Source organism: Brassica oleracea, chromosome C5 (assembly GCF_000695525.1).
Source record: "Brassica oleracea var. oleracea cultivar TO1000 chromosome C5, BOL, whole genome shotgun sequence".
Taxonomy (NCBI): domain Eukaryota; kingdom Viridiplantae; phylum Streptophyta; class Magnoliopsida; order Brassicales; family Brassicaceae; genus Brassica; species Brassica oleracea.
In genome coordinates, this window is record NC_027752.1 from 43429319 (window position 1) to 43457168 (window position 27850).

Here is a 27850-nt window from a genome sequence, read left to right on the forward strand (position 1 = left end):
ACATTCGCGGGCCGCCACGTGTCAGTGGAACCCGCGAACAGTGGAAACAACCGGCGCTCTGTTTTCATTTTTTTTTTTTTTTTTTAAAGCTAAGCACCGGGGTAAGCACCCAGTTAATGCTGCTCTATGTACCGCTTCTGATCGTCCAAGTCTCATTTGATAACTTCTGAATGGTTAACTTTTTAAAAAAGAAATAAATTTTAATTCCAAAATTACACATGATTAAATTATTATTACTTTTGATAGTGGAACCTGTTTTAAAGATACTCGTGGATGGAGTTGGCCTGAGACCTTTTGTATCACGTCCAATACAAAATAATGTGAATATGCTATCACTGAGACGTGACCTTTATTTCCAGTTTGAGAAAAGGGGTTATAAATATGATTTTTGAAGGAAACAAATGTGAATTTTAGAGTTTCCATAGAGAATCTTGAGGAACATGGAGCTGAATAGAGACCCATTTGATTATATAAAATGCACACACCATAAAAAGCGCGAGCATGCAGTTCTACAAATTGTGAAAAAATGGGAAACAAAAAAAATCGAACTTTCAATCTTTCTGATAAAATCATCATTCTTTTGGTGTAAAGCAGATTCCACGATAAAGAATCTTTGAGGAAGGGAATATTCGTATGGAGGAGGAAGAAACTTTACCTTCTCTTCCTTTCTTCTCCTTCTCTTTATCAACTAATCTTGCTTACCCTTTGAGGAGGCCACACGACACTAGTCACCCGTCCTCTAATTAAACCCAAAGGAATCTGCATTAACAAGTTTATACACATCAATCATAAGGGACAAGCCTTGAAGAGTATCACCTAATTCTTTGAAGAAGATATGTCAAGAAGCAGAGGACTTACAGGACCAAAGGTTCTGGAGTCCAAGCTGGAAGCTTTGTTATCTCCTTCTACCCAACAGTGTCCTTCTGGGACTCTGATCACATCCCGTGAACTACTTATCCATTCCCCAGGCAGCCCCACTATCCTCTTTATGTATCTATCCCTGAAATGAGTTGGAGAGCTGTCACAAATATAAATTATCCCATTGTCAGAACCTCAGTTATGTAATTCAAAAATATATCACAATGTCGGAGGAACATTATGAAACATATTTGAGACCTGAACGAACCAGAAAAAAAAAACGGAGCTATGGAAGCAAAAGAAAAAAAAGATTGAATCCAAAGAGTTTGATTCCATGGCCAACATATTTAAAAGGTACAGCTTTTTGCAAGGCTCTAGTGAACTAATTTTTTAATAACAGTTGCCAATGCTGTAAGTGTCCAATAAAAGACATGACAAAGAGACCAACATATACTAATCAATATACTCATTTATATAGTTTATCATCTCTTTTTAAAGGACAACTCAAAAGTGGCTTGGCATTAGTTAGAGGGAACATACCTGAACACTACAACATCACCACGCGCAAACTTGTAATCCTGAAGGCAAAATTTCTCTACCAAAACATAATCATCTGCACAACAATTAAACATCTATAAGAAGGAAGAATGGTTCAAACAAAGTACTTTCGGAGCATTTTCTTCTCACATACACTAACCTAAATAAGAATTTCGCTGGGGATTGAATGTCGGGGACATGGAATCTCCTCTCACCGGAACAACGCTACAACATCTATCTGAAATAGTAACCCCTATGATACCTCCAGTGAATGCTTTCTTCGTCACTTGCCATAAAAGATTTTGGATTCCCATGATGTCTAAGATGGCCTATCTACTAATATATGATGCTCAGCAGCAACAGGCATATAACCATCTGCAACAAATTAACAACGTTCCAAAACGGTTTATACATCCTCTAATATTACAAAAAAGACATAATCCATTGATTTAATCTTCCAATAACCTTAGCATTGACAATACGACACAATCTCAAACTGTGCTTGAACCTTAATGGATTCATGGAGTTGTAAGTGTGGAACAACATAGCATTGTCAGTTCATGAGTCGATCTAGTGAACATAATCTCAAGCTACGCTGAAACAAGTGAGTTAAACCCTAATCTATTCATGGAACTGTAAGTGTTCAACTGAGACAAATTCTGGAACCTACTGAAGAAAAAAAGAAATCGAGCAACGAGAAACCAGCTTTCTAAGGTGATGGTAATAACCTGAAATTAACAAAGTCTAGGAGATGAGAACTGTAACGACTAACTGCAAATCGGATTCGCGAGGAAGATGAGAAGAGAACACCAGAAGTCGCGACAATGTGAAGAAGAAGAATCAGGGTTTTTCTTTTGCTGATAAAACACACGCCCTCTGACTCGGCCAGAGGGTTTTTATTTTTAACTTGAACCAAAAGATTACCGGTTTAGTAAGGAAAGACTGGTTCGCCGGTTTTAATTAAATTTTTTCTCCGGTTTTCGGAATCGGAGGTCTGGAAGGGTTGATAAAAATTTGGTCCTCTGATGAACTGATCTCAAGAGTTTAACGTACTTCTTCACTTAGAACCAACCATCATTATACTCTTCTAAAGCATTATGCTCCAGAGTGTTTACATTCATAATAATTACAAAGTTAACCTCAGTTCCATGTTTATGTAACCTCTATTCCTATAAAACTATTTCACTCACGTCTCTAATACACATACTTTCCCTTCTCCAATTACAAGAACCTCCACAGGACTCGAGAAAAGATAAAGGATTCCCTTAAGAAACAAAACTTTTCATTTAATCTGAGGTTTCTGTCTTGTCTTTGAGAACTGTATGTCTCCGTTCAGAACAGCCGCTACGAATTTCTCAGCTTCTTCCATCGTCATGTCGCCTTTAAACGTAGCAAACTTACCTCGTTTAGGCTTGTATGCTATTAGAACCTTGTCAGATGTTTTGAACTCTGATTTGTCAAATGAGCTCAAGAACGAAGATTGTTTTGCCGCGTCTACAAGGGAATATGAAACCGTGTCCTGAGAGCCTGTTCCTGAAGCTTGTCGTCTAGACAAAGACTTCTGTGACACCTGAACAAAGAGCAGAGCAAAGAGAACTATTAATCAATCATGTCAAAGAACCAAAAAGGTCTATTCATAGAGCAATTGCTTACCTTCGACAATATTGAGTGCAGCTTCTCTTTACCCTGTGAAGATCTGAAAGCACCAACGATACAAACAGGAACGTTCCCTCCACAAATGGAATCAAAATTTGTTCTCGAGAGAAGATGTATCTTTTCTACGGACTCGCTCTTTGCTTGGCCAGGCTGACTACTAGAAGAGACCTTTTTGTTCTTCTTCTCAAATGCTTCTAGCAATTTACCAATCTCCTGGACAGCTGATTTCAGATTTTTCACAGTGATCCCTGTCTTCAAGACTTGCTTCTCCCCATTAGATAACCAGCCAACTATCGCTGGAAATGCGTCAACACCTAGGTTCTTAACCTTCGGATCAGAAGCATCATGAACCTACAAGATCATGAAAAGACTATGTTTGGAAACGTGAACCAGGTTAGGACCAGGAGATTCAAAGCCAAAAAATGTAACGTACCTCTGTGTTATAGAAGACAAAGCGTCCATTGTACAAGCCACTAAGAACACGCCAGATGACGGGAGTGTCTTTCTTTGTTGACAAAAGCATAACTTTCGGAATCCCTTGTGAGCTAACAGCAGAGGCATCGAAGGTGTTCAGGTCGACCCTTCTCGAGAATCTCGGTAGATGTTCCTGGCAGAAGCTTTTCACCTTCTTTGAAACAAGCTCCTCAGTATACTCTGCTAAGGTAGCTTTGCCACTTGATGTGTATGAATAAACAAACAGCCTTGGAGCCCTACGAGGAACTACGCCAAGTTGTTTGCAAAGAGATGATTCTGTTTCACAGTTTATACGCCCAACCTGTAAACAACCAAACAACAAAACATGAAGATCAATCAACAATGTTCACAACTAAAATTAACTAAACTAAGCTCAACAAGCACACGTTTTTACCTTTAACGCTCCTTGCAGTGACTCAGCAACTTCCTCTATGACCGATTCATGGTACTGGGTTCCTCTTTGAGAAGGAAGATAAGACAGCAAAAGCCAAGTCATCCCTTGGTCCACAACTTCCTTCTTATAAACCTGAGATGATACGGTTTTAATAGTTGCAACCGAACCTCTCTTTGACCCAGACTCAGCCTTAGATGACCCACCAAATCCACCAAACCCACCAAATCCACCAAACTGATCACTTCCTTTAGAACCACCACCACCGCCAAACATGGAAAAGATATCATCCATCCCAAAACCGAAGGAGCTTCCACTAGCACTAGGACCGCCGCCACCACCGCCAAATGAGAAGGAAAACGATTTGGAACCTCCCCCACCGCCACCACCACCGCCCATATTCTGCCACCCACCCGGTCCTCCAAAATTGAAACCACCACCACCCTGTCCACCACCTGAAGAGTATGAATACCCGCCGCCATTACCTCCGGGGAAGCCTGATCCAAACCCAGGCTGTCCCTTTTCATCCCCATAAAGATCATAGTTCTTCCTCTTCTCTTCATCAGACAAGATCTCATAAGCTGTTGCACATATATATATCAGATCATCACACATTCAGTTTTTAAACCACTAAACCATGGCTACAAAGCAAGAACAGTCTTTTTAAAGTACTAAGAGATTATCAACAGTGCTTAAATAAGATAGATACTTACCATTATTAATCTCAGCAAACTTCTCCTGAGCACCCTTGTTTTTGTTTTTATCTGGGTGATATTTCAGAGATTGCCTACAAAAAAAAAAGTAAATAACAATCTAAATGAGTTCACAAAGAATTTGAGATCTTGATAATTTGATTAGAAGGGTACTCACTTGTGGAAAGCTTTCTGGATTTCACGCGGCTTTGCATCTCGAGATACTCCCAGAACCTGAAAAGTCACATTAAAAGTATGAAACCTCTGAGCAAAACCTAACCAAATCAAAGTCTTTCCTTTCTATAGAAGCACTCCAGAAAAATTCATCCAAATATGCAATTATAATCGGAAAGAATCGTGATTTTACCTTGTAGGGATCAACGGTTTTCGCTTCTGCATTCAACAACAACAATGTCGAGACAAGCACAACAGATACCACCAACTGCGTTCTCACCATCCTTTTAGAATAGCCTGCGAATCTTCTTCTCTCTTTATCTTCTGGTTCTTCTTCTTCTTGTTAGGAACGGTGTATATTATTCACAGAGCTCTACGTTTCGAGAAAATTCGAGAGAGGATATTTCCTTAAATAGGTTCTCTGGGTTGAAAGAAGCATTTGCGTATTTTAAGCATGCCCTTAATATTATTAATTGATTTTAGAATGTGCCCATTAATTTTAAATGTTACAAAAGAGCACACAATTCTTAAATTATGTTAAGAAGTTAGTGGGGGAAAATTAATCACTACAAAGGTATTGGGGTTGTTTTATATTATTTGGAAAATAAATCCCGGTGGGTTTCAGTTTTAATTTAAGGCGGGGATTTACACGTGGCAAATATGATGAGTTCCCACGTATCTCGACCAATAAGATTCTAGCAAGCGAAAGGTTATTTGTCACGCTCCCCCAACATCACGCGCTATAGTAATTGGGCCTTTTAAAATTGGACCAACGGCCCAAGTTAAAGTCCCCGGATCGGCGATCGGAATCCGATCAATGCTACGGTAAGTATTTATTTTCATTTGACTGTGAAAAAAGAAAATGAAAAAGAAAAAAGTTCATTGTCCTTTGTTGCATTGTTGTTTACATGATTCAGAGAGCTTGAGAGGGGAGAGAGAGAGAGAGAGAGGTTGGACAGACGGAGAAAGAAGCCGACGTGGACGGAGACGATCTTCTTTTTCTCCGCCGTGCGATTTCATTCTCAAACCAAACCCCTAGGGTTCATCCTCGAGGCTTCCTTTGGATTATTAGGTCACGGATCTGATGGCGTTGTCAGCTTCCGATTTACCGGCTATGTACTCATTGCTAGCGAACTCTATGAGCGGCGACGAGAACGTTAGGCGGCCGGCGGAGGCGGCTCTGGCTCAGTCGGAGAGCAGGCCTGGATTCTGCTCCTGCCTCATGGTTCGTTTTCTTCTAAACCTAAATGCTCTTGTGGTTTAGCTGGATTTTGACTTACGCATTGCCTCTCGTTTTGGTTTGCAGGAAGTGATTGCGTCTAAGGATTTGGTGTCTCACGTGGACGTTAGATTGATGGCGTCTGTGTATTTCAAGAACAGTATCAACCGTTATTGGAAGAGCAGACGAAACGCTTCGTGAGTTCTTCTCTACTGATAATTGCAATCAATTGCAAGTTGAGATCAGAGTGTTTCAACTTGGATTGGAGAAGAATCTATTACTTATCAGTACACTTGCTGGCTAGTTTAGACTTTTAGATGTGTAAATGGCGTGAGATTTGTATGTAAATTTACTTAAGACGTTGTTGACACTCTTGTTGGCGATTTTCACAGGGGTATAAGCAACGAGGAGAAGATTCATCTGAGGCAGAAGCTGTTGTCTCACTTGCGAGAAGAGAACTACAAGGTGTTGTAACGTTTTGCTTTTTGTGAGTGCATCAACTACGACATTTAGTGGAAATGTATCTCACTTATTTTTGCTTAATGGTAGATAGCGGAAATGCTGGCTGTTCTCATATCGAAGATATCCCGCTTTGACTATCCTAAGGAATGGTTAGCATTTTCTTTCATAACTCAAATTAACTGGTGGTGATAGTATCTTTCTTAGTAAAATAACTGTTTTTTTCTTGCTTCGTGAATGTCAGGCCTGACCTCTTTTCGGTACTAGCGCAACAGCTTCACTCAGCTGACGTTCTTGCTTCTCACAGAATCTTTATGATCCTTTTTCGAACTCTAAAGGAATTGTCTACTAAACGTCTCACGGCAGATCAGAGAAACTTCGCTGAGGTGTGTCTTCTACTCTGTCTTCTACTCTGTCTTCATCCCCTTATCAATTTCTTTTCTCCTCTTGCATGTACTTATTGTAGGACCGGAGAGTGGATTTTTTTTTGTTATAGTTAATGACGTGGTCCAGATTTTATTTATTGGCAGATCTCGTCCCAAATCTTCGACTTTTGTTGGCACCTTTGGCAAACTGATGTCCAAACCATTCTACGTGGCTTTTCAACAATGGCTCAGAGCTATGGTTCAAATAATGCTGAGCAGCATCACGATGAGCTTTTCCTGACTTGTGAGAGGTGGTTTTTATGTTTGAAAATAGTGCGACAACTCATAATTTCAGGATTTCAAAGCGATGCCAAAAGTATACAGGTAGACACACTATACTTCTCCTTCTACGAATTAGTGGTATATTTTCAATGGTGCCCCCTATTTCTTCTGCTATCTTCCGATTGTTAAGCTGATTGTAACCTTAATAGATGGATAACCATTTTGGAATATAGAATTTGGCTATTGCTCTCAGACATTTACTCTACGTGCAGATATATAATATACATCTAACTCTTTTCTCGTAGGAGATTAAACCAGTGAAAGAAGTCTCTCCTGTGCTCTTGAACGCTGCTCAATCATTTCTTCCATATTGTGAGTTTTTTAACCTTTGAACACTTTCTTATTTCTTTTTCTCATGCATATGACACATGCACCTAGAATCCTGTATTAACGAGGATGTTTTTCCTCCCTTTCTTCTCTTTAACCTGTCACCCCGCATATATACGCTTTTGCTAACTTGTTTGGAGTCTTCATGCAGATTCATCTTTTCATAATCGAGATCCTAAATTCTGGGAATTTGTAAAGAAGGCATGTGTCAAGCTGATGAAAGTGTTAGCCGTAATTCAAAGCAGACATCCTTATTCATTTGGAGATAAATGTGTTCTTCCAGTCGTAGTGGATTTCTGCTTAAACAAGATAACAGATCCTGAACAGGCATCGTTGCCGTTTGAAGAGTTTTTTATTCAGTGTATGGTGATGGTGAAATCTGTGCTTGAATGTAAAGAATATAAGCCTAGTCTAACTGGTCGAGTTATGAATGAAAATGGAGTTACATTTGAGGAGAGGAAGAAGAATGCTTCAAACACAGTCAGTGGCATAGTGTCGTCACTTCTACCCAATGAAAGGATTGTTCTTTTGTGCAACATACTAGTAAGAAGGTAACACCCTAACCAACGATAAGATGTATGATTCCAAGTTATTTGGCTCTCTCTTACTTACAAATCCGCATCGCTGTTGGTTTTTCATTATTTCATGCGTTCTTAGTAAGGTAATATGAAAATAGAGATTCTTATACACCCATGAATCCATGATGATCGTATATCTATGTATCTCTGTTCTCAGTCTCTTCACGTAGAGTTTTAAGAATATATTGTATGGACATACTCAGCTATTTAACATTTTAACAGTAAAGATAAATTACTTGACGTGCATGGAATAGATGCGAAGGGATTGCTACTGTCGGGGACTTGTGACTTGTAAAATATGCCATGCATTAAGTAATATTTTTTGGTGTAAACTGTGATGCTGTCCGGTATTCCTGCCTCCATACAATCACTACTATATGGTGGTCATTTGAATGATGCTTGAAAATAGTTTTCTAAACTTTGATCATCAACATTCCTACAGGTATTTTGTTCTTACAGCAAGTGACCTAGAGGAGTGGTACCAGAACCCTGAGTCCTTTCACCATGAGCAGGACATGATTCAGTGGTCTGAGAAATTGAGACCTTGTGCTGAAGCTCTATATATGGTTTTGTTTGAGAACTACAGCCAAGTAAGCACCAGATAGTCTTAAGCACTTCATCCTGTTCGGAAAAGTCTTCTAAACCTATTAAACCATAAAATTAGAGATACGAACTCTTCTAATTGATATAAGTTGATGCTTATTCTTTCTGTCTCCATTATTGTGAACAGCTCCTAGGACCTATTGTTGTGTCCATCCTTCAGGAGGCAATGAATAACTGCCCCCCTTCGGTTACTGAAATCACACCCGCGCTGCTTCTGAAAGATGCAGCATATGCTGCTACTGCATACGTCTACTATGAGCTCTCGAATTATCTTAATTTCAGAGATTGGTATGCTCTTGATCTTCTAATGTCTAGACGTTTTTCATCTCCTTTAAACATGGCCGTGTGGTGTGATAAGAGATTTTTATTAATCAAGTAAATAACGTTCTTAATGATCGGATAATCTGGCTGCAGGTTTAATGGTGCACTATCCCTTGAGCTGTCAAATGACCATCCAAATAGGCGTATCATCCACCGAAAAGTTGCTATGATATTGGGACATTGGGTTTCAGAGGTAATGTTATTTCAATTCGGCTTTAGTTGAAAAGGCATCTTATCAGTGCATGAACGATGATTAAAGCATAATATACAAAAAGAACTTATCTTGTCCGAATAAGTTGTGTTAATCAGGAATAATCATCTAAGAGCATAATTTGTGGGAAACTTTGTAACAAGAGGCTACTAGGATTAGTTCCCGGTTGGCCTTTGTTAATAGCTTTCGTATTAAAATTTGTTGACTGATTGTTTGTGGATGATGATAATAACCTTTCAGATTAAAGATGACACAAAAAGAGAAGTGTATTGTTCTTTGATTAAATTGCTGCAAGATAATGACCTCGCTGTCAAGGTAGTCTCATCTTATCTCATTTTTGTTGCGTTTATTTTTCTGTCTTGCATTAAGGTCGGATTTTCTTCCCTGTTTTTTTTGGTATTTTAGCTGCCTCTGAGATTGTCTGTTTACTTATGTAGCTGGCAGCTAGTAGGTCATTATGCTTACACGTTGAGGATGCGAATTTTTCGGAGCAAAGTTTCCGTGATCTTCTTCCAATCTGTTGGGAGTCATGTTTCATACTGGTTGAGGAAGTTCAAGAATTTGATTCGAAGGTACATGATGTAGCTGCTTCAGATTCATTATAGCACTCCATTCTTGTCATTCTACTTCCTCCAGTGACGCATACGGATCTCTCTCTTTCCATCTAACGATCCTTTCTTTTTTCTCAGGTTCAAGTTCTGAACTTGATTTCTGTTCTTATTGGTCATGTTAGTGAAGTCATTCCGTACGCACAAAAGTTAATCCAATTCTTCCAGAAGGTATAGTGGCAATTTTTTTCTGTAAGGACTTATTTTTATCTTGGTGCGCAAATAAAATCTTATTATCTGTGTGCTTGACTTAAGAACAGGTGTGGGAGGAATCTTCTGGTGAAAGCCTTCTACAAATTCAGCTTCTTGTTGCACTGCGGAATTTTGTGATTGCGCTTGGTTATCAGTCTCCTATTTGCTATAGCATTCTGCTCCCAATTCTCCAAAAGGGCATTGACATTAACAGCCCTGATGCACTCAACCTTCTTGAAGATAGCATGGCAGTAAGTTTCCACTTCATAAGATGGATACCTTTATTTTCTGCTGATACAAATGTGTTATACAAAAATGACATTGCGCAACATATGCAGTTATGGGAGACGACACTTTCCTATGCTCCTATGATGGTGCCTCAGCTATTAGCATGCTTTCCCTATATGGTGGAGATCATTGAAAGAAGTTTTGATCATTTACAGGTTAGCTTTTTAAGTTTGCAAGGAGTTGACGTTGTGATTCATTAATTACGTAGGGCGTAGCGTTATGTGCTCGGATCTATTGACACATGTTGCCAATCATACCTGAAGACATTCTAATTTACTATATGTCCCCCCAAAAAATTTCCCTAACATCTTAACCAAATGTAGGTTGCTGTCAGTATCATGGAATCGTACATCATTTTAAATGGAGGGGAATTTCTAAATATGCATGCTTCAAGTGTCGCAAAGATTCTTGATCTTATTGTTGGAAATGTAAATGATAAGGGGTTACTCTCGATTCTTCCGGTGATTGACATCTTAGTTCAGGTGCGTATAGTTTTTCTCTTTCCCAATTTGCGAAACAAATTTTCATGAGAAACTTATTCTTCTGTTAAGTTTGTATTTACGCTGCATATATTTACTCACATACCCTTATCTTCTCGTATACATATAAATTGATTAGTGATGGAACTTGTATGGCATCATTACAATGTATATTGTTTGTCATGATTGTATATATGTATGAAAGTTTGGACAAATAACAACTTAGTGATGTAAACATATTCTCTTGTCTGGAATAGTGTTTTCCCGTGGAAGTGCCTCCTCTCATCAACAGCTGTTTGCAGGTAAATTTCTAGTTTTCTTTTGATTGATGAAAGATTCATATTCTTCCTTGAAACATTTAACGGAGTTGGCTTGTTGGTATATCTCAGAAACTTGTGATTATATGCTTGAGTGGAGGAGATGACCGAGATCCAGCCAAGACTGCAGTTAAAGCGTCCTCAGCTGCTATTCTGGCACGGATTCTGGTGATGAACACTACATACTTGGCCCAGTTAACATCTGAGCCATCTCTCTCGTTGTTACTCCAACAAGCAGGGGTCACAATCGAAGACAACGTACTCATTTGCCTCACCGACATTTGGCTCGACAAGGTCAGTGGAGCACTTATCTTGAACGATAACTGGTTGTTTAATCAGCTTTCTGTAACTTTGACTGGATTTACAATGGGCTTGCGGGAACCTTTTGTTAAATGGTCCTCCTTTTCTAATCCCAAACAATAGCTCGTTTCCAAACTGCTCTGCGTGTTGCAAAGCGTGTATTCCGACTAATGTTGTTATTACATCTACTCTTGTGCAGGTGGATCATGCGACTCCCATGCAAAAGAAGACATTTGGATTGGCTCTTTCCATAATACTTACACTTAGAATGCCTCAAGTTCTTGACAAGCTTGATCAAATACTAAGGTACAGGCTTGCACAATCGAATATTAAAAACTTGGTTTATCTATCTACATTACATAACTGATCGTGTTTCTGGAAACAGTACATGCACCAGTGTAATCCTTGGTGGAGATAAAGATCTAACAGAAGAAGAATCAAGGTTATATTTTGTCCTGTGGAAGTATATAGTTTCCAAGCGAAGTTAGCAACAAAAAGTATATCTTATCTGAAAAAAACATACAATTTGTAATTCCAGCGGTGAAATGAGCTCAGGCAGGTCTCAAGGAGAAGAAGCTCCACCTAGCAAAGAGTTGCGGAAAAGTCAGGTAAAGGTTAATCATTCCTTTGCTGTTGTCTTGAACGAATTAGCTTCCAGAAAACAACTGATTATAACGCCAAATATCTTTTCCAATCTTAATCAGATCAAAGTTTCAGATCCAGTTTACCAAATGTCACTGGAGAACTCAATGCGTGAGAATCTTCAGACATGTTCTACGCTTCATGGAGATGCCTTCAATTCTGCCATAAGTAGGATGCACCCATCAGAGCTTGCACAAGTGAAGCAAGCCTTAAAACTGCCGTGATTAAATGTCTGTTTGCGTCTTCATTGTTCGTTTGCAGTATCCCTTACGAAGCAACAGTATTCAAGTGAGTTTCTGATCCCTCATTATTCTTTCCTTCTTTCATACCGAGGCATGTAGTGGCATATGTATATATGGGTATGGTGATGCATTTCCACCATCTGATCTGATTCAAACTACTTCATATCTGTTCAGGTGAGTGAGCTTTTCTTCTCTTTACGGATTTTGATGGGCGTGCATTGTCTCCTCTGCGACCTTGGCGGTTTGAGGAACTCTATACATTTACGTTTGGTGAGGTGTGTCCCTTGTCTCCGCGTGCGATTTTTATGCTCTACAAGGACAAAAGGAGGGAGTCGTTAAAACAACTTTCCTATGCTTGAGTTTAAAATTTGAGATCATTCTTTCAATACATCGTTCTTTTTGGTCCCAATGTTTCAAAAGCAAACAAATTGGAAAACATATCAGGGTCTGTCGTAGCCCAAGAGGTCTAGCAATATATGAATAGGTCGTAGTGGTTGAGTCTCTTTCTTCACTTTTCTATTATATTTGATGTATTACTTTCAACAGATACAGAACTATATCTACAGTTTGGTTTCATTACTCAACGGCCTTTATGATTCATACGCTTCAATTTACAACTCCACCAAAGTGGAGAACATCTATGCCGATTGTTCACGAAGTTTGCTCTTAAAGCTATTACCCATCTTACCAACACTAAAAATTGTAATAAACAATGACGACAAAATATAATATCTATAAAATGTATATTGATCCAAAATTTAAGCAAATCAAAGGCTTTAAAAGCCCCATATGTTGATGGCTGCACCATTTTATCTAGGAAGCACAAGCTCCGTGTTTGTGTACTGAGAAATTTTTATTAATGGTGAACAAGAAAATCCAAAATGGTGAATTATGTAGTTTTTAATCATTTTTTTTTCTTCCTTTCACGTGTTCTTGGAAAGCTCTTCACTTCCGGTACTGTCGAATCTCTTTTACAACACCGTCGGTCAACGAGTCAACGTCATGATTCTTCCCGTAGAATTTCACAAAATTCATCTCTGGACTCATCAAGTACCTTCACCCACAACACAACACATGTTCTTTACATTAACACTCCAACCCAAACAAAACAAAAGAACAAAACAGTACTCAGTCAAAAGTATAACACGAATGTCGTATATATATATATTGTGCATGTCAACATGTGTGACTGCGCATGTCGACTCTGATAATGATAAGAATTCCTCACAAAAATTGTGTGACTTACATGACTATAGAGTGATCAACGAGATAGTCTGAATCTTCCTCTTCCGTCTTCATGTAGTAAACCCGGTAAGAACGAGCCACCGATTTGATTTCTTCAGGGGTCCCGGTCAGCCCGATCAATTTCGGATGAAACTCTACAACAAAATATTTAAACTATATGAATTTTCATTTCAGAATAACGAATGTGTCTTACGGAGTTAAGAAGATGGACTACCTTTGACATATTCATGTACTTGTTGAACTGTATCTCTTTCAGGATCCACAGAGATAAACACCGGCACCACATCCATTCCGGACTTTTCCTCTGTGCAAATGTGATAGAACCTTAGAGAAACTATATCTGCTGTAGCGACCACAGCTAAAGTAAGGAAACTCACTTATTTTGTCAATGGCAGCAGCTAACTTAATTAGCTCGTCAGGACAGATATCAGGACAATGAGTGAACCCAAAGTATAAGATTGTCCATTTTCCCATCAAGTCTTTCTCCGTAATACGTTTCCCGTCATCTCTTATAAGGCTGAATGGTCCTCCAATAGCTGCTTTCCCAGCTGATGGTCCCTCCTTGACCGCTTTAGAATTGGTATTTATATCTAGGCGCAACAACAAGGACCCGAGTCAATATATACATTAAAAACAGAGAAAAAGGCAACAAGCTTTTAGTAGATAAAGGGTTTCACAACAAGTCAACGTGAAATCACTAAGCATTTACAGAGTGATTGAAGTGATCATTTCCTTTACCATGTCAAGCTTGCCACTAACCAGATCAGTAAGTTTAACTGAACTCAAGGACCAAGGCATGTGCACACATTAGGCTACAAATCATGCATTCAATTAGGAGGGTTTTCTAACAATTAAACCTCCATTACTATATAGACTCTATGATGCAACACATTGAGAGCTCGTTTAAAATCTTAACACCTCAGTAGTTTCAATGCGTCTCAAAATCCAAACATTGGTAGCTTACATGATCAAGTTCTCATTACATTTTATGATATCTTCAAAAAAAAAAAAGAAGCAAACTCACCATAAGAAGAGTACCTTCGATATGACGTTTCTTTTCCCGATCATAGTAGTAGACCAATCCAGCTCCAGTAGCAAACAGCAAGAAGAAGCTCATCCACGAAACCGGCTGTGTATTTACCAAAATGCCACAGTCAAACACCATATAGCCCAGAGATCTAACTTAAACCAAATAAGCCAATAAAGTACCGCTCCACGCGCGTGTTTCCCAGACGCGCGGTCGCTTTTCTGATCGGAACCACCGCCATCTGAACCCTCGGATCCACCAGATTTCTCGTTCTCACCGGAAGATTTCGCTTCCGATTCGCCAGAGCTAGGCTTAGAGGTTGTACCAGAATCAGAAGTGCTCAGCAAACGTCTCTGATCCATCCTCAACCGTTCGTTTCCACAGCTAAGTGTAAACATCTGCAAAAGAAACATCGCAGTTACGACGATGAAACCTAACAGATATAGAAAAAAAACGAAAAACTAGGAAGAAAATGCCGAACCGATCGAGGAAGAGAGAAATCTCCATGATCGGAGATGCGCGCCGGAGATGGAGACGACGGAGACAGTAGATCGCTTGAGGCGCGAAGTCGGCGAAACATCTGAACGGGACGAAGACGGCTTGCGGTTCTACATAGAGCAGACGCCATTGACGACTCGAGTTTCTTTCAGCTTCGCTGGGGTTTAATCTGAAATGAACAAAGAGGTTTTAGTTTTTACATTTTAGCAACCTTCTAGTAAAACGGCAAGGTTTGCGCACGCTCTCCACCTAAACACCATACTGTTTGGTTCGACAGGCCCACTGTTCTCTAGCGTTACGGCCCATTAAGCTACTTTTGACTTTAGGTATCCATTAGTTCATATATTTATGATTTACATCCCGGATTTACATATATATCCACTATGTACCACCTATATTTCAGAATGATCCAATCCACCCTTTTTTGGTAAATTTGAAGCTAAACAAAACAAAGCAGAAGCAATGTATTTTTATGGCGAAAAATTTAGTATATACTAGAATCAAATTATATATGTTACACTTTGAGATATGCCTATTTTAAAATTAAATATCTTGAATTTATCAAAGATGGCACTATAATTATAATCTACACAAAAAGTGAAGCTATTAAAAATTTAGTGGTCCAATGTGGAATTAATAACTATTTATGGGGTAATTTAGAAAATAAGAAGTTTTTTAGCTTTTGTGTTGCCCTTCTTCTTCCCCCACCCGCTCCTTCTTTATATTCGAAAAACCCACCGTCCTCAGTCTCATATCTGTCTCCTCCCAAGTCTCTTCTCTCTCTCTCTCTGCTTCCTTTAGGGCTTTTCTGATCCAGAGGTTTATCGCCTCCGTCTTCGATTAGATTTCTCCTCCACAACGAGAGGAACACGGGGGTTTTGGATTCGAGCCACAAACCCTAGCTCTCACGCGATTACTCAAAACCGAAATCCCTAAAATTTCATGTAAAATCTCTTCCCCCAAACTATCTATTAAGCTTTCGATTCGCATCGGTTTATAGATCTATGCTTTCTGATTAGGTTTTAGGTCGCTACTTGCTAGGGTTTTTGTAGTTTACTCCCTCGCCGTGATTCTTCGACTCTTTGATTTGCTACTTTAGTTTTGGCTTAATGTTCTCTGTGGACGGTTTGTTAGTGTTATTATTGCCTTCGTGCTGATGCTGTTGTATGTTGTTGCTGTGCAGAGGCAACTAATGGCGATGGAGATCACTCAGTTCCTACTCGCTGCCCAGTCAGCCGATGCGAGAGTCCGTACCGAAGCGGAGGGCAGCCTCAAGCAGTTCCAAGAACAGAACTTGCCGCAGTTTCTGCTGTCTCTCTCTTTTGAGCTCGCCAACAACGAGAAGCCTTCTGAGTCCCGTCGGCTCGCTGGTATTCTGCTCAAGAACTCTCTAGACGCCAAAGACTCTGGCAGAAAAGAGCTTCTGGTGAAGCAGTGGTGTGCGATTGATTTAGCTCTCAAGTCCCAGATCAAGGAGCTGTTGCTAAGGACCATTGGTTCTTCTGTCCCTGAAGCGAGGCATACTTCAGCTCAGGTTATTGCTAAGGTGGCCTCCATTGAAGTTCCTCAGAAGCAGTGGCCTGAGCTCGTTGGATCTCTGCTCAGCAATATGACGCAGCAGGAGAGTCCCGCGCATTTGAAGCAGTCGACGTTGGAGACTCTGGGATATGTTTGTGAGGAGATATCGCATCATGATCTGGTGCAAGATGAAGTGAACTCTGTCCTCACAGCAGTTGTGCAGGGCATGAACCAGGCTGCGAATAATGCAGAGGTTCGTCTTGCGGCGACGAAGGCGTTGTTAAATGCCTTGGATTTTTCTCAGACCAATTTCGAGAATGAGATGGAGAGGAGTTACATCATGAAGATGGTATGCGAGACGGCTTGTGCTAAGGAGCCGGTGATCAGGCAAGCTGCTTTCGAGTGCCTTGTCTCCATTGCTTCAACATACTACGAGGTTCTGGAGCAGTACATGCAAACGCTCTTTGAGCTGACAGCAAAGGCCGTAAAGGAAGATGAAGAGAGTGTTGCTCTACAGGCTGTTGAGTTCTGGAGTACTATCTGCGATGAAGAGATTGACCGTCAAGAGTATGACAGTCCTGATACTGGTGACTCATCTCCTCCCCATTCAGGTTTCATTGAGAAGGCTCTTCCCCATTTAGTTCCCATGTTGCTAGAGACTCTGGAGAAGCAGGAAGAAGATCAGGATCACGAAGATGATGTCTGGAACATATCTATGGCTGGCGGAACTTGCCTTGGCCTTGTTGCTAGAACGGTTGGTGATGGTATTGTCCCGCTGGTGATGCCTTTTGTTGAAATCAACATAAGGAAGCCAAACTGGCGAAGCAGGGAGGCAGCAACTTATGCTTTTGGATCAATTTTGGAGGGCCCAACAATTGATAAGCTTGCTCCGATGGTTGCTGCTGGCTTGGAATTTCTCCTTACTGCAACCAAGGATGAGAACAACCACGTCAGGGACACAACTGCTTGGACTCTGAGCCGTATCTTTGAGTTTTTGCACACCCCAGACAGTGGCTTCTCTGTTATATCACCCCAAAACCTCCCGAGAATTGTGGGTGTACTACTGGAATCGATGAAAGATGTGCCAAATGTGGCTGAGAAGGTGTGTGGAGCGATATACAACCTTGCCCAGGGATATGAAGATGCTGGAGCAAGTTCATCTCTTCTATCTCCCTATCTTACAGAGATCATCCAACATCTGCTTGCAGCTGCTGAGCGTACAGATGGGCCAGAGTCTAAGCTAAGATCTGCTTCATATGAAACCTTGAACGAGGTTGTCCGGTGTTCCAACCTTTTGGAAGCCTCAGGCATCATAGGGCAGCTCCTCCCTGTCATCATGGTGAAATTAGGTCAGACAATGGACCTTCAGGTAGTATCAACTGAGGACCGTGAGAAGCAAGCGGAACTCCAGGCTTCTCTGTGTGGTGTTCTCCAGGTCATAATCCAGAAGCTGAGTAGCAAGGATGAGACGAAACCCATCGTAATGCAGAACGCAGATCAGATCATGATGCTGTTCCTCAGAGTGTTTGGATGCCACAGTTCAAGTGTCCACGAAGAAGCAATGCTTGCAATCGGTGCTCTCGCGTATGCGACTGGAGCGGAGTTTGCAAAATACATGCCTGAGCTCTTCAAATATCTCCAGACGGGGCTGCAGAACTTCGAGGAGTACCAAGTCTGCTCGATCACCGTAGGAGTAATTGGTGACATTTGCCGTGCCCTGGATGACAAAATCCTACCTTTCTGTGATCAGATCATGTCTCTCCTAATCCAGAACCTTCAAAGTGATGCACTCCATAGGTCGGTGAAACCTCCAATATTCTCATGCTTCGGTGACATTGCTCTGGCGATTGGTGGGCATTTTGAGAGGTATGTGGCTACAGCTCTTCAGATCATGCAAGGGGCTGCTCAGGTATGTGCTCAGATGGACACCCTCGACGAGGAGCTTATGGATTATGGAAACCAACTTAGGAGAAGCATCTTCGAGGCTTACTCTGGGATACTACAAGGGTTCAAGGACGCCAAGGCTGAGCTCATGGTGCCCTACGCTCAACATCTCTTGCAGTTTGTTGAACTTGTATCCAAAGATTCCCTCAGGTACGTATCGATCTCTTTATATAATCAATTTATATGTCTTCTGCAGATTACTTGGAACTTATTACTGTGTTTTTTTGTTTCTGTGGGAGCAGGGATGAGAGCGTTACCAAAGCAGCGGTTGCAGCAATGGGTGATCTGGCAGATGTTGTAGGAGAGAAGATAAAGCCTTTGTTCAGCAACTTCACCTTCTGTGGAGAGTTCCTCAATGAATGTCTCGACTCAGAGGATGACGACCTCAAGGACACTGCACGCTGGACTCAAGGGATGATTGCAAGGCTCATGGTCACATAGTAATGCTGAACCGTTTTCATCATTAATACTCGTTCGTTTCTCTCTCTCTCTCTCTCTCTCTCTGGTCGTATTGGTGTTGAGTAAAGGATCAAAAAAATATTTGCGGGTCTTCTTCCTCTTTTCTCTGCCGAATGTTGTGGGATATTGGTTAAGAGGGGTTTTGGAAATTGTTTTTTTTTTATTGCTAGAGTCGAGTCGATCTCTGTTAAGAACCTTTGTGTCTTATTTGTCAAAACAATATTTATTTGTTTTTGTTGGTCAATGCATCATCCACTTATCGGTGGTCTCATTTGAGTCAATTCTCTACCTTTCTCCACTTCTGTGTTTTAGCTTCAATTTTATATGTTAAGTATTGTATTGTGCTGTTGTTAGCTCACAATGCAGTGAAAATGAGGTTAAGGCTCATTAGTCCAATGATACTTGAGAGTACTTTCAAGAACTCTGTTTACACAAACTTTTGTCTTCAAGATGGACATCATTACATTACATTACATTGCACGCCAATAAAAGCTAAAAGCAACCAGATCAAGAGGACGAGAAGGTGTCAATGATGGTGGTGTGAAGCGGGTCACTAAGGTGAGTAGCCCAGTTGTTGAGCGGTCCTTTACCCGTTGCAGCCGCCTGAACCGCAAATCCCAAGAAGGCAACCATGGCTAAACGAGCGTGTTTGATCTCAGCCAACTGAAGCTGAGCCTTCTTCTCCGGGTCAGAAGCTAGACCCAACGGGTCGAAGAACTTGCCTCCTGGATACAAGCGCTTCTCCGAGTCCAGCTCAGCGTTTCTTTGGAACTCAATGTAACCAATCACCAACACTTCGATCCAAATCAATGTCGAGATCGAAAACGGTAATGGCTGTCCTAAATAGGACGAGCCATCCACTAGCTCTACCTGTTAAGAACAAAAAACAAAATGTCAAAACGCAAACGCAACCACGGTTTGGCAAAACGCTACGGAAAAAAGCGTTACGTTACCTTGCCGGCGTCTTGCCAAGTAACACCGGTGAGCCATTCGACGGAGAGAGCACCGAGAGTTGCAAGCATTGCCCATCTCCCGTGGATCAGCTCACACTCTCTGAACCTCTGGAGCCCAAAGACCTCACTGTAAGGCTGAAACGGGGTTGACTTGGGGTCAACGGCCTCCGTACGGGTCCCGATCACGTCTCCGGCTATGTTCTTGGCTAAGTTCTGGTCCAGAGAGTCGAGATCAAACTGGAGATACTCGGCCGGTTTACCTAAACCGAAAGGGTCGAAACCGTAGTCTCCAACCAGCGAACCGTCGAGATACTCGGGAGATTTCGCGCCTGGGAACCACAGAGGCCGGTCTGAGATAACCGTCTTAGCCTTCTTGGGAGCAGCGGCTTTCTTGGTCCCGAATCCAAACCGGGCTGTGAACCGGCCTGAACCGGAGTTGATGTCGGAAACCACCCGAGTACCCATGATAGAAGAAGCAGCAGCGGCAGCTGTTGAAGTGGCGGCCATCTCCAGAGTTTGTTTGTTGTTTAGCACGTTTGTGAGTTGTGATGTTGTAATGATATGAGCAAAGTGACGTTTTTAAGTGCATGGAAGAGATGGAACTTGGAGATCTCAGGGAAAGATTATTGACGGTTGGATGGAGAAACAAATCCATCTGACGGTGGAAAATAAGCTCAGCCTTATCTATTGTGTAAGTTAGCGTTATCCAATAATCTTTAGAGAGTTAGATAGAGGAAGAAGCTGATTGGGCAAAAGAGGCTATTGGCAAATCTTATACAATGCCATTTGTCACTTCAGCAGCACATGTCACCAACAAAAATCCAGTTGTGTTTTAAGAAAATCAATCTATGCAAAATGGCTTGACATTTTTTTTTAAGACAAACAATATCATTTTAAAATTCAATACAATTTATATTTATTTAAAATTAATACTAGTTACAAATACATTAATTTATAAATAATTTTATTTATCTGAACTACTATTAATATGTGTAACTAATGAAACATAAATATATATCGATTATTATTTTTTAGTTGGTATAAAAAATGTCAAAAACACACTTTTCATCAAAGTATTAATAGCGTGTTAACACATAGATTTTGAAAAAAATACAAAAAATATAACAATATTGTTTTAATGCATAGTTGTTTCATGTACTAATATATGGTGATGGTCAAAGAGGTTTGGAATCTTTGATGTCTTCATTTTTCTAGAAAATAACAATTTTATAACGGTTACTCCACTAATTTAGGTATTATATGAAATTTTACTAAATTAATTTATAAAAGTAATTTATAAAAAAATTGAACGATGCTTATGTACCATGAAAGAGAGTTTAACATACATTAATACAAATGTATAATGTGGTTAGAAATTTTAAAACAATACTAAAGATTATATGGTTCAGTATATAAAACATTTACCAAAATTCAATATTTTTGTAGGGGTTAACACATAGATTTTGAGTAAAATTTCAAAAAATATGACAATATTGTTTTAATGCATAGTTACATCATGCACTAACATATGATGATGTTGAAAGAGGTTTGGAGCCTTTGACGTCTCCTTTCTTCAAAAAAATAACGATTTTATAGTGGTTATTCCACCGATTTAGGGAGTATTATGAAATTTCACTAAATTAATTGATAAAAAATTAGAATGATTCTCATTTACCATGAAAGAGAGTTTAACATACATTAATACAAATGTAGAATGTGGTTAAAATTTTTAAAACAAAACTAAAAAGTTTAGGCTTCAGTATATAGAGCGGTTAACGTAAATTTCAATATTTTCGTAGGGGTTAACAAATAGATTTTGAGAAAATTTTGAAAATATAACAATATTTCTTTAATGCATAGTTGCCTCATGTGGTTAACACATAGATTTTGTAGGGGTTAACACATAGATTTTGAGAAAACTTCAAAAAATATGACAATATTTTTTTAATGCATAGTTGCATCCTGCACTAACATATGATAATATTGAAAGAGGTTTGGAGTCTTTGTTATCTCTGTTTTCAAGAAAATAGTCATTCTATACTAATATATGATTATGTTGAAAGAGGTTTAGAACCTTTGTTTTGTCTGTTTTTCGAGAAAATAGCGATTTTGTAGTGATATTCCACTAGTTAATTGATAAAAAATTAGAACGATTCTCAAATACCATAAAATAGAGTTTAACATACATTAATAGCGATTTTATGAAGTTTTACCAGATTAACTTATAAAAAATATTGAACGATGATCATTCACCATGAAATAGAGTTTAGCATACATTAATACAAATGTAGAAGGTGGTTAGAAATTTTAAAACAACTCTAAAGATTGTAGGGTTCAGTGTATAAAGCATTTACCAAAATTCAATATTTTTGTAGAGGTGTTAAAACATAGATTTTGAAAAAATTTCAAAAATGTGGCAATATTGTTTTAGTGCATAGTTGCATTCTACACTAATATATGATGATGTTGAAAGAGGTTTAAAGCCTTTGTTGTGTTCGTTTTTCAAGAAAATAGCGATTTTGTAGTGATGTTCAACTAATTAATTGATAAAAAAATTAGAACGATTCTCATATACCGTAAAAGAGAGTTTAACATACATTAATACAAATATAGAATGTGGTTAGAAATTTAAAACAACACTAAAAAGTTTAGGCTTCAGTATATAGAGCGGTTAACGTAAATTTCAATATTTTCGTAGGGGTTAACAAATAGATTTTGAGAAAATTTTGAAAATATAACAATATTTCTTTAATGCATAGTTGCCTCATGTGGTTAACACATAGATTTTGTAGGGGTTAACACATAGATTTTGAGAAAACTTCAAAAAATATGACAATATTTTTTTAATGCATAGTTGCATCCTGCACTAACATATGATAATATTGAAAGAGGTTTGGAGTCTTTGTTATCTCTGTTTTCAAGAAAATAGTGATTCTATACTAATATATGATTATGTTGAAAGAGGTCTAGAACCTTTGTTTTGTCTGTTTTTCGAGAAAATAGCGATTTTGTAGTGATATTCCACTAGTTAATTGATAAAAAAAATTAGAACGATTCTCAAATACCATAAAATAGAGTTTAACATACATTAATAGCGATTTTATGAAGTTTTACCAGATTAACTTATAAAAAATATTGAACGATGATCATTCACCATGAAATAGAGTTTAGCATACATTAATACAAATGTAGAATGTGGTTAGAAATTTTAAAACAACACTAAAGATTATAGGTTTCAGTATTTTAATAATTTACCAAAATTCAATATTTATGTAGAGGTTAACATATAAATTTTGAGAAAATTTCAAAAAATATGACAATATTGTTTTAATACATATTTGCATCCTACACTAATATAAGATGATGTTGAAAGAGTTTTAGAGCCGTTGTTGCCACCGTTTTTCAAGAAAATAGCAAGTTAGTAGTGGTTATTCCACCAATTTGGGGAGTATTACGAAGTTTTACTAAATTAATTGATAAAAAGTTATAACTATTCTCATATACCATGAAAGATAGTTTAACATACATTAATACAAATATAGAATGTGGTTAGAAATTTAAAACAACACTAAAAAGTTTAGGCTTCAGTATATAGAGCATTTAACGTAAAACTTAATATTTTCGTAGGGGTTGTTAACACATAGATTTTGAGAAAAATTCAAAAATATAACAATATTGCTTTAATGCATAGTTGTCTCTTGTAATAATATATGGTGATGGTCAAAGAGGTTTGGAACCTTTGTTGTCTCCATTTCTCTAGAGAATAGCGATTATATAATGGTTAGTCCACTAATTTAGGGAGTATATGAAGTTTTTCTAAATTAATTTATAAAAAATATTGAACGATGCTCATGCATCATGAAAGAGAGTTTAGCATACATTAATACAAATGTAGAATGTGGTTAGAAATTTTAAAACAACACTAAAGATTATAGGTTTCAGTATTTTAATAATTTACCAAAATTCAATATTTATGTAGAGGTTAACATATAAATTTTGAGAAAATTTCAAAAAATATGACAATATTGTTTTAATACATATTTGCATCCTACACTAATATAAGATGATGTTGAAAGAGTTTTAGAGCCGTTGTTGCCACCGTTTTTCAAGAAAATAGCAAGTTAGTAGTGGTTATTCCACCAATTTGGGGAGTATTACGAAGTTTTACTAAATTAATTGATAAAAAGTTATAACTATTCTCATATACCATGAAAGATAGTTTAACATACATTAATACAAATATAGAATGTGGTTGGAAATTTTAAAACAAAACTAAAGATTATAGGGTTCAGTATATAAAACGTTTACCAAAATTCAATATTTTTGTAGGGGCTAACACATAAATTTTGAGAAAATTTCAAAAAATATGACAATATTTTTTTAATGAATAGTTGCATCTTGCACTAACATATGATAATGTTGAAAGAGGTTTGAAGTCTTTGTTGTCTCTGTTTTCAAGAAAATAGTCATTCTATGTTGAAAGAGGTTTAGAACCTTTGTTTTGTCTGTTTTTTGAGAAAATAACGATTTTGTAGTGATATTCCACTAGTTAATTGATAAAAAAAATTAGAACGATTCTCAAATACCATAAAATAGAGTTTAACATACATTAATAGCGATTTTATGAAGTTTTACCAGATTAACTTATAAAAAATATTGAACGATGATCATTCACCATGAAATAGAGTTTAGCATACATTAATACAAATGTAGAATGTGGTTATAAATTTTAAAACAACTCTAAAGATTATAGGGTTCAGTATATAAAGCATTTACCAAAATTCAATATTTTTGTAGAGGTGTTAAAACATAGATTTTGAGAAAATTTCAAAAATATGACAATATTGTTTTAATGCATAGTTGCATTCTACACTAATATATGATGATGTTGAAAGAGGTTTAAAGCCTTTGTTGTGTTCATTTTTTAAAAAATTGCGATTTTGTAGTGATATTCAACTAATTAATTGATAAAAAAATTATAACAATTCTCATATACCATAAAAGAGAGTTTAACATACATTAATACAAATATAGAATGTGGTTAGAAATTTAAAACAACACTAAAATGTTAAGGCTTCAATATATAGAGCGTTTAATGTAAAACTCAATATTTTTGTAGGGGTTACACATAGATTTGAGAAAAATTCAAAATATAACAATATTGCTTTAATGCATAGTTGCCTCCTGTACTAATATATGGTGATGGTCAAAGAGTTTTGAAACCTTTGTTGTCTTCATTTCTCTAGAGAATTACGATTTTATAATGGGTAGTCCACTAATTTATGGAGTATATGAAGTTTTTCTAAATTAACTTATAAAAAATACTGAACGATGCTCATGCACCATGAAAGATAGTTTATCATATATTAATACAAATGTAGAATGTGGTTAGAAATTTTAAAATAACACTAAAGATTAAAGGCTTCAGTATATAAAGCATTTACAAAAATTCAATATACTTGTAGAGGTTAGATTTTGAGAAAGTTTCAAAAAATATGACAATATTGATTTAATGTATAGTTGCATCCTACACTAATATTTGATGATGTTGAAAGAGGTTTAGAGCACTTATTGTCACCGTTTTTCAAGAAAATAGAGATTTTGTAGTGGTTATTTCACCGATTTAGGGAGTACTATGAAGTTTTACTTAATTAATTAATAAAAATTATAATGATTCCCATATACAATGAAAGAGAGTTTAACATACATTAATACAAATGTAGAATGTGGTTAGAAATTTTAAAACAATACTAAAAGGGTTAGGCTTTAGTATATAGAACGTTTAACGTAAAACTCAATATTTTCGTAAGGGTTACACATAGATTTTGAGAAAATTTCAAAAATATGACAATATTGTTTTAATGAATAGTTGCATCATGCACTAACATATGATGATGTTGAAAGAGGTCTGAAGCTTTTGTTGTCTCCGTATTTCAAGAAAATAACCATTTTTCAAGAAAATAGTCATTTTATAGTGGTTATTCCAGCAATTTTGGGAGTATTATGAAGTTTTACTAAGTAAATTAATAAAAAATTATAACGATTCTCATATACCATGAAAGAGAGTTTAAAATACATTAATACTAATGTAGAATAGGTTTAGAAATTTAAAAAAACACTAAAAAGTTTAGGCTTCAGTATATAGAGCGTTTAACGTAAAACTCAATATTTTCGTAGGGAGTTAACACATAGATTTTGAGAAAAGTTCAAAAAATATAACAATATTGTTTTAGTGCATAGTTTCTTCATGTACTAATATATGGTGATAGTAAAAGAGGTTTGGAACCTTAGTTGTCTTCATTTCTCTAGAGAATAGTGATTTTATAATGGTAAATTCACTGATTTAGGGAGTATATGAAATTTTACTAAATTAATTTATAAAAAAATTGAACGATGCTCATGTACCATGAAAGAGAGTTTAGCATACGTTAATACAAATTTAGAATGTGGTTATAAATTTTAAAACAACACTTAAGATTATAGGGTTCAGTATATAAAACATTTACCAAAATTTAATATTTTTGTAGAGACACATAGATTTTGAGAAAATTTCAAAAAATATGAAAATCTTGTTTTAATGCATAGTTGCATTCTACACTAATATATGATGATGTTGAAAGGGGTTTAGAGCCTTTGTTGTGTCTGTTTTTCAAGAAAAAATATCAGTTTTGTAGTGATTATTCCACTGATTAAGATAGTATTATGAAATTTTACTAATTAATTGATAAAAAATTAGAACAATTCCCATATAGCATAAAAGAGAGTTAAACATACATTAATACAAATGTAGAATGTGGTTAGAAATTTAAAACTACACTAAAAAGTTTAGGCTTCAGTATATAGAGCATTTAACGTAAAACTCAAAATTTAGTATGGGTTAACACATAGATTTTGAGAAAAACTCAAAAAATATAACAATATTGCTTTAATGCATAGTTACCTCATGTACTAATATATGATGATGGTCAAAGAGGTTTGAAACCTAAGTTGTCTCCATTTCTCTAGAGAATAGCGATTTTATAATGGTTATTCCACTAATTTAAGGAGTATATAAAGTTTTATTAAATTAACTTATAAAAAATATTTAACGATGCTCATGTACCATGAAAGAGAGTTTATCATACATTTATACAAATGTAGAATGTGGTTAGAAATTTTAAAACAACACTAAAGATTATATGCTTCAATATATAAGGCATTTACCAAAATTCAATATTTTGTAGAGGTTAACTCATAGGTTTTGAGAAAATTTCAAAAAATATGACAATATTGTTTTAATGCATAGTTGCATCCTGCACTAGCATATGATGATGTTGAAAGAGGTTTTTAGCCTTTGTTGTCTCGGTTTTTTAAGAAAATAGCCATTTTATAGTGGTTATTCCACCAATTCTGGGAGTATTATGAAGTTTTATTAAGTTAATTAATAAAAAATTATAACAATTCTCATATACCATGAAAGATAGTTTAAAATACATTAATACAAATGTAGAATATGGTTATAAATTTTAAGACAACACTAAAAAAATTTAGGCTTCAGTATATAGAGCGTTTAACGTAAAACTCAATATCTTCGTAGGGATGTTAACACATAGATTTTGAGAAAAATTCAAAAATATAAAAATATTGTTTTAATGTATAGTTGCCTCGTGTACTAATATATGGTGATGGTCAAAAAGATTTGAAACTTTTGTTGTCTTTATTTCTCTAGAGAATAGTGATTTTATAATAGTTAGTTCAGTAATTTAGAGAGTATATGAAATTTTACTAAATTAATTTATTAAAAAATTGAATGATGTTCATGTACCATGAAAGAGAGTTTAACATACATTAATACAAATATAGAATATGGTTAGAAATTTTAAAACAACACTAAAGATTATAGAGTTCAGTATATAAAGCATGTATCAAAATTTTTTATTTTTGTAGGGTTA

The 27850-nt window shown here is 37.0% G+C and overlaps 6 protein-coding genes across 6 annotated transcripts; 2 read left to right on the forward strand and 4 right to left on the reverse strand.

Moving 5' to 3' along the window:
• Positions 1 to 447: 447 nt before the first annotated feature.
• LOC106292955 (mitochondrial inner membrane protease subunit 2) lies at positions 448 to 2319 on the reverse strand. The gene is made up of 5 exons (XM_013728624.1): positions 2124 to 2319; positions 1556 to 1770; positions 1399 to 1471; positions 859 to 1018; positions 448 to 759 (listed from the first exon to the last, which is right to left on the reverse strand). The coding sequence occupies exons 2-5, from the start codon at positions 1707 to 1709 to the stop codon at positions 685 to 687; spliced, it is 462 nt and encodes a 153-aa protein (XP_013584078.1). The 5' UTR covers positions 1710 to 1770; positions 2124 to 2319; the 3' UTR covers positions 448 to 684.
• A 129-nt stretch (positions 2320 to 2448) lies between these two features.
• On the reverse strand, positions 2449 to 5164 carry LOC106343429 (dnaJ protein ERDJ3A). The gene is made up of 7 exons (XM_013782632.1): positions 4976 to 5164; positions 4787 to 4842; positions 4630 to 4703; positions 3920 to 4497; positions 3485 to 3826; positions 3049 to 3402; positions 2449 to 2965 (listed from the first exon to the last, which is right to left on the reverse strand). The coding sequence occupies exons 1-7, from the start codon at positions 5063 to 5065 to the stop codon at positions 2678 to 2680; spliced, it is 1782 nt and encodes a 593-aa protein (XP_013638086.1). The 5' UTR covers positions 5066 to 5164; the 3' UTR covers positions 2449 to 2677.
• A 702-nt stretch (positions 5165 to 5866) lies between these two features.
• On the forward strand, positions 5867 to 12857 carry LOC106295870 (importin-11). The gene is made up of 24 exons (XM_013731864.1): positions 5867 to 6007; positions 6089 to 6198; positions 6394 to 6466; positions 6551 to 6612; positions 6705 to 6846; positions 6991 to 7209; positions 7413 to 7479; positions 7646 to 8045; positions 8515 to 8662; positions 8803 to 8963; positions 9090 to 9189; positions 9448 to 9522; positions 9645 to 9779; positions 9897 to 9986; positions 10076 to 10258; positions 10346 to 10450; positions 10619 to 10777; positions 11032 to 11076; positions 11164 to 11385; positions 11591 to 11697; positions 11777 to 11833; positions 11930 to 11999; positions 12096 to 12321; positions 12450 to 12857. The coding sequence occupies exons 1-23, from the start codon at positions 5867 to 5869 to the stop codon at positions 12255 to 12257; spliced, it is 3033 nt and encodes a 1010-aa protein (XP_013587318.1). The 3' UTR covers positions 12258 to 12321; positions 12450 to 12857.
• A 131-nt stretch (positions 12858 to 12988) lies between these two features.
• On the reverse strand, positions 12989 to 15209 carry LOC106292873 (protein SCO1 homolog 1, mitochondrial). The gene is made up of 7 exons (XM_013728543.1): positions 15029 to 15209; positions 14730 to 14945; positions 14559 to 14649; positions 13898 to 14110; positions 13735 to 13824; positions 13522 to 13654; positions 12989 to 13329 (listed from the first exon to the last, which is right to left on the reverse strand). The coding sequence occupies exons 1-7, from the start codon at positions 15173 to 15175 to the stop codon at positions 13221 to 13223; spliced, it is 999 nt and encodes a 332-aa protein (XP_013583997.1). The 5' UTR covers positions 15176 to 15209; the 3' UTR covers positions 12989 to 13220.
• Positions 15210 to 15760: 551 nt separating this feature from the next.
• Positions 15761 to 19237, forward strand: LOC106294501 (importin subunit beta-1). Its single transcript, XM_013730064.1, has 3 exons — positions 15761 to 15989; positions 16229 to 18657; positions 18750 to 19237. Exons 2-3 carry the CDS (start codon positions 16238 to 16240, stop codon positions 18946 to 18948), a joined length of 2619 nt encoding a protein of 872 aa, XP_013585518.1. The 5' UTR covers positions 15761 to 15989; positions 16229 to 16237; the 3' UTR covers positions 18949 to 19237.
• A 92-nt stretch (positions 19238 to 19329) lies between these two features.
• Positions 19330 to 20479, reverse strand: LOC106294502 (chlorophyll a-b binding protein CP29.2, chloroplastic). Its single transcript, XM_013730066.1, has 2 exons — positions 19920 to 20479; positions 19330 to 19836 (listed from the first exon to the last, which is right to left on the reverse strand). Exons 1-2 carry the CDS (start codon positions 20424 to 20426, stop codon positions 19474 to 19476), a joined length of 870 nt encoding a protein of 289 aa, XP_013585520.1. The 5' UTR covers positions 20427 to 20479; the 3' UTR covers positions 19330 to 19473.
• Between the last annotated feature and the right edge of the window lie 7371 nt (positions 20480 to 27850).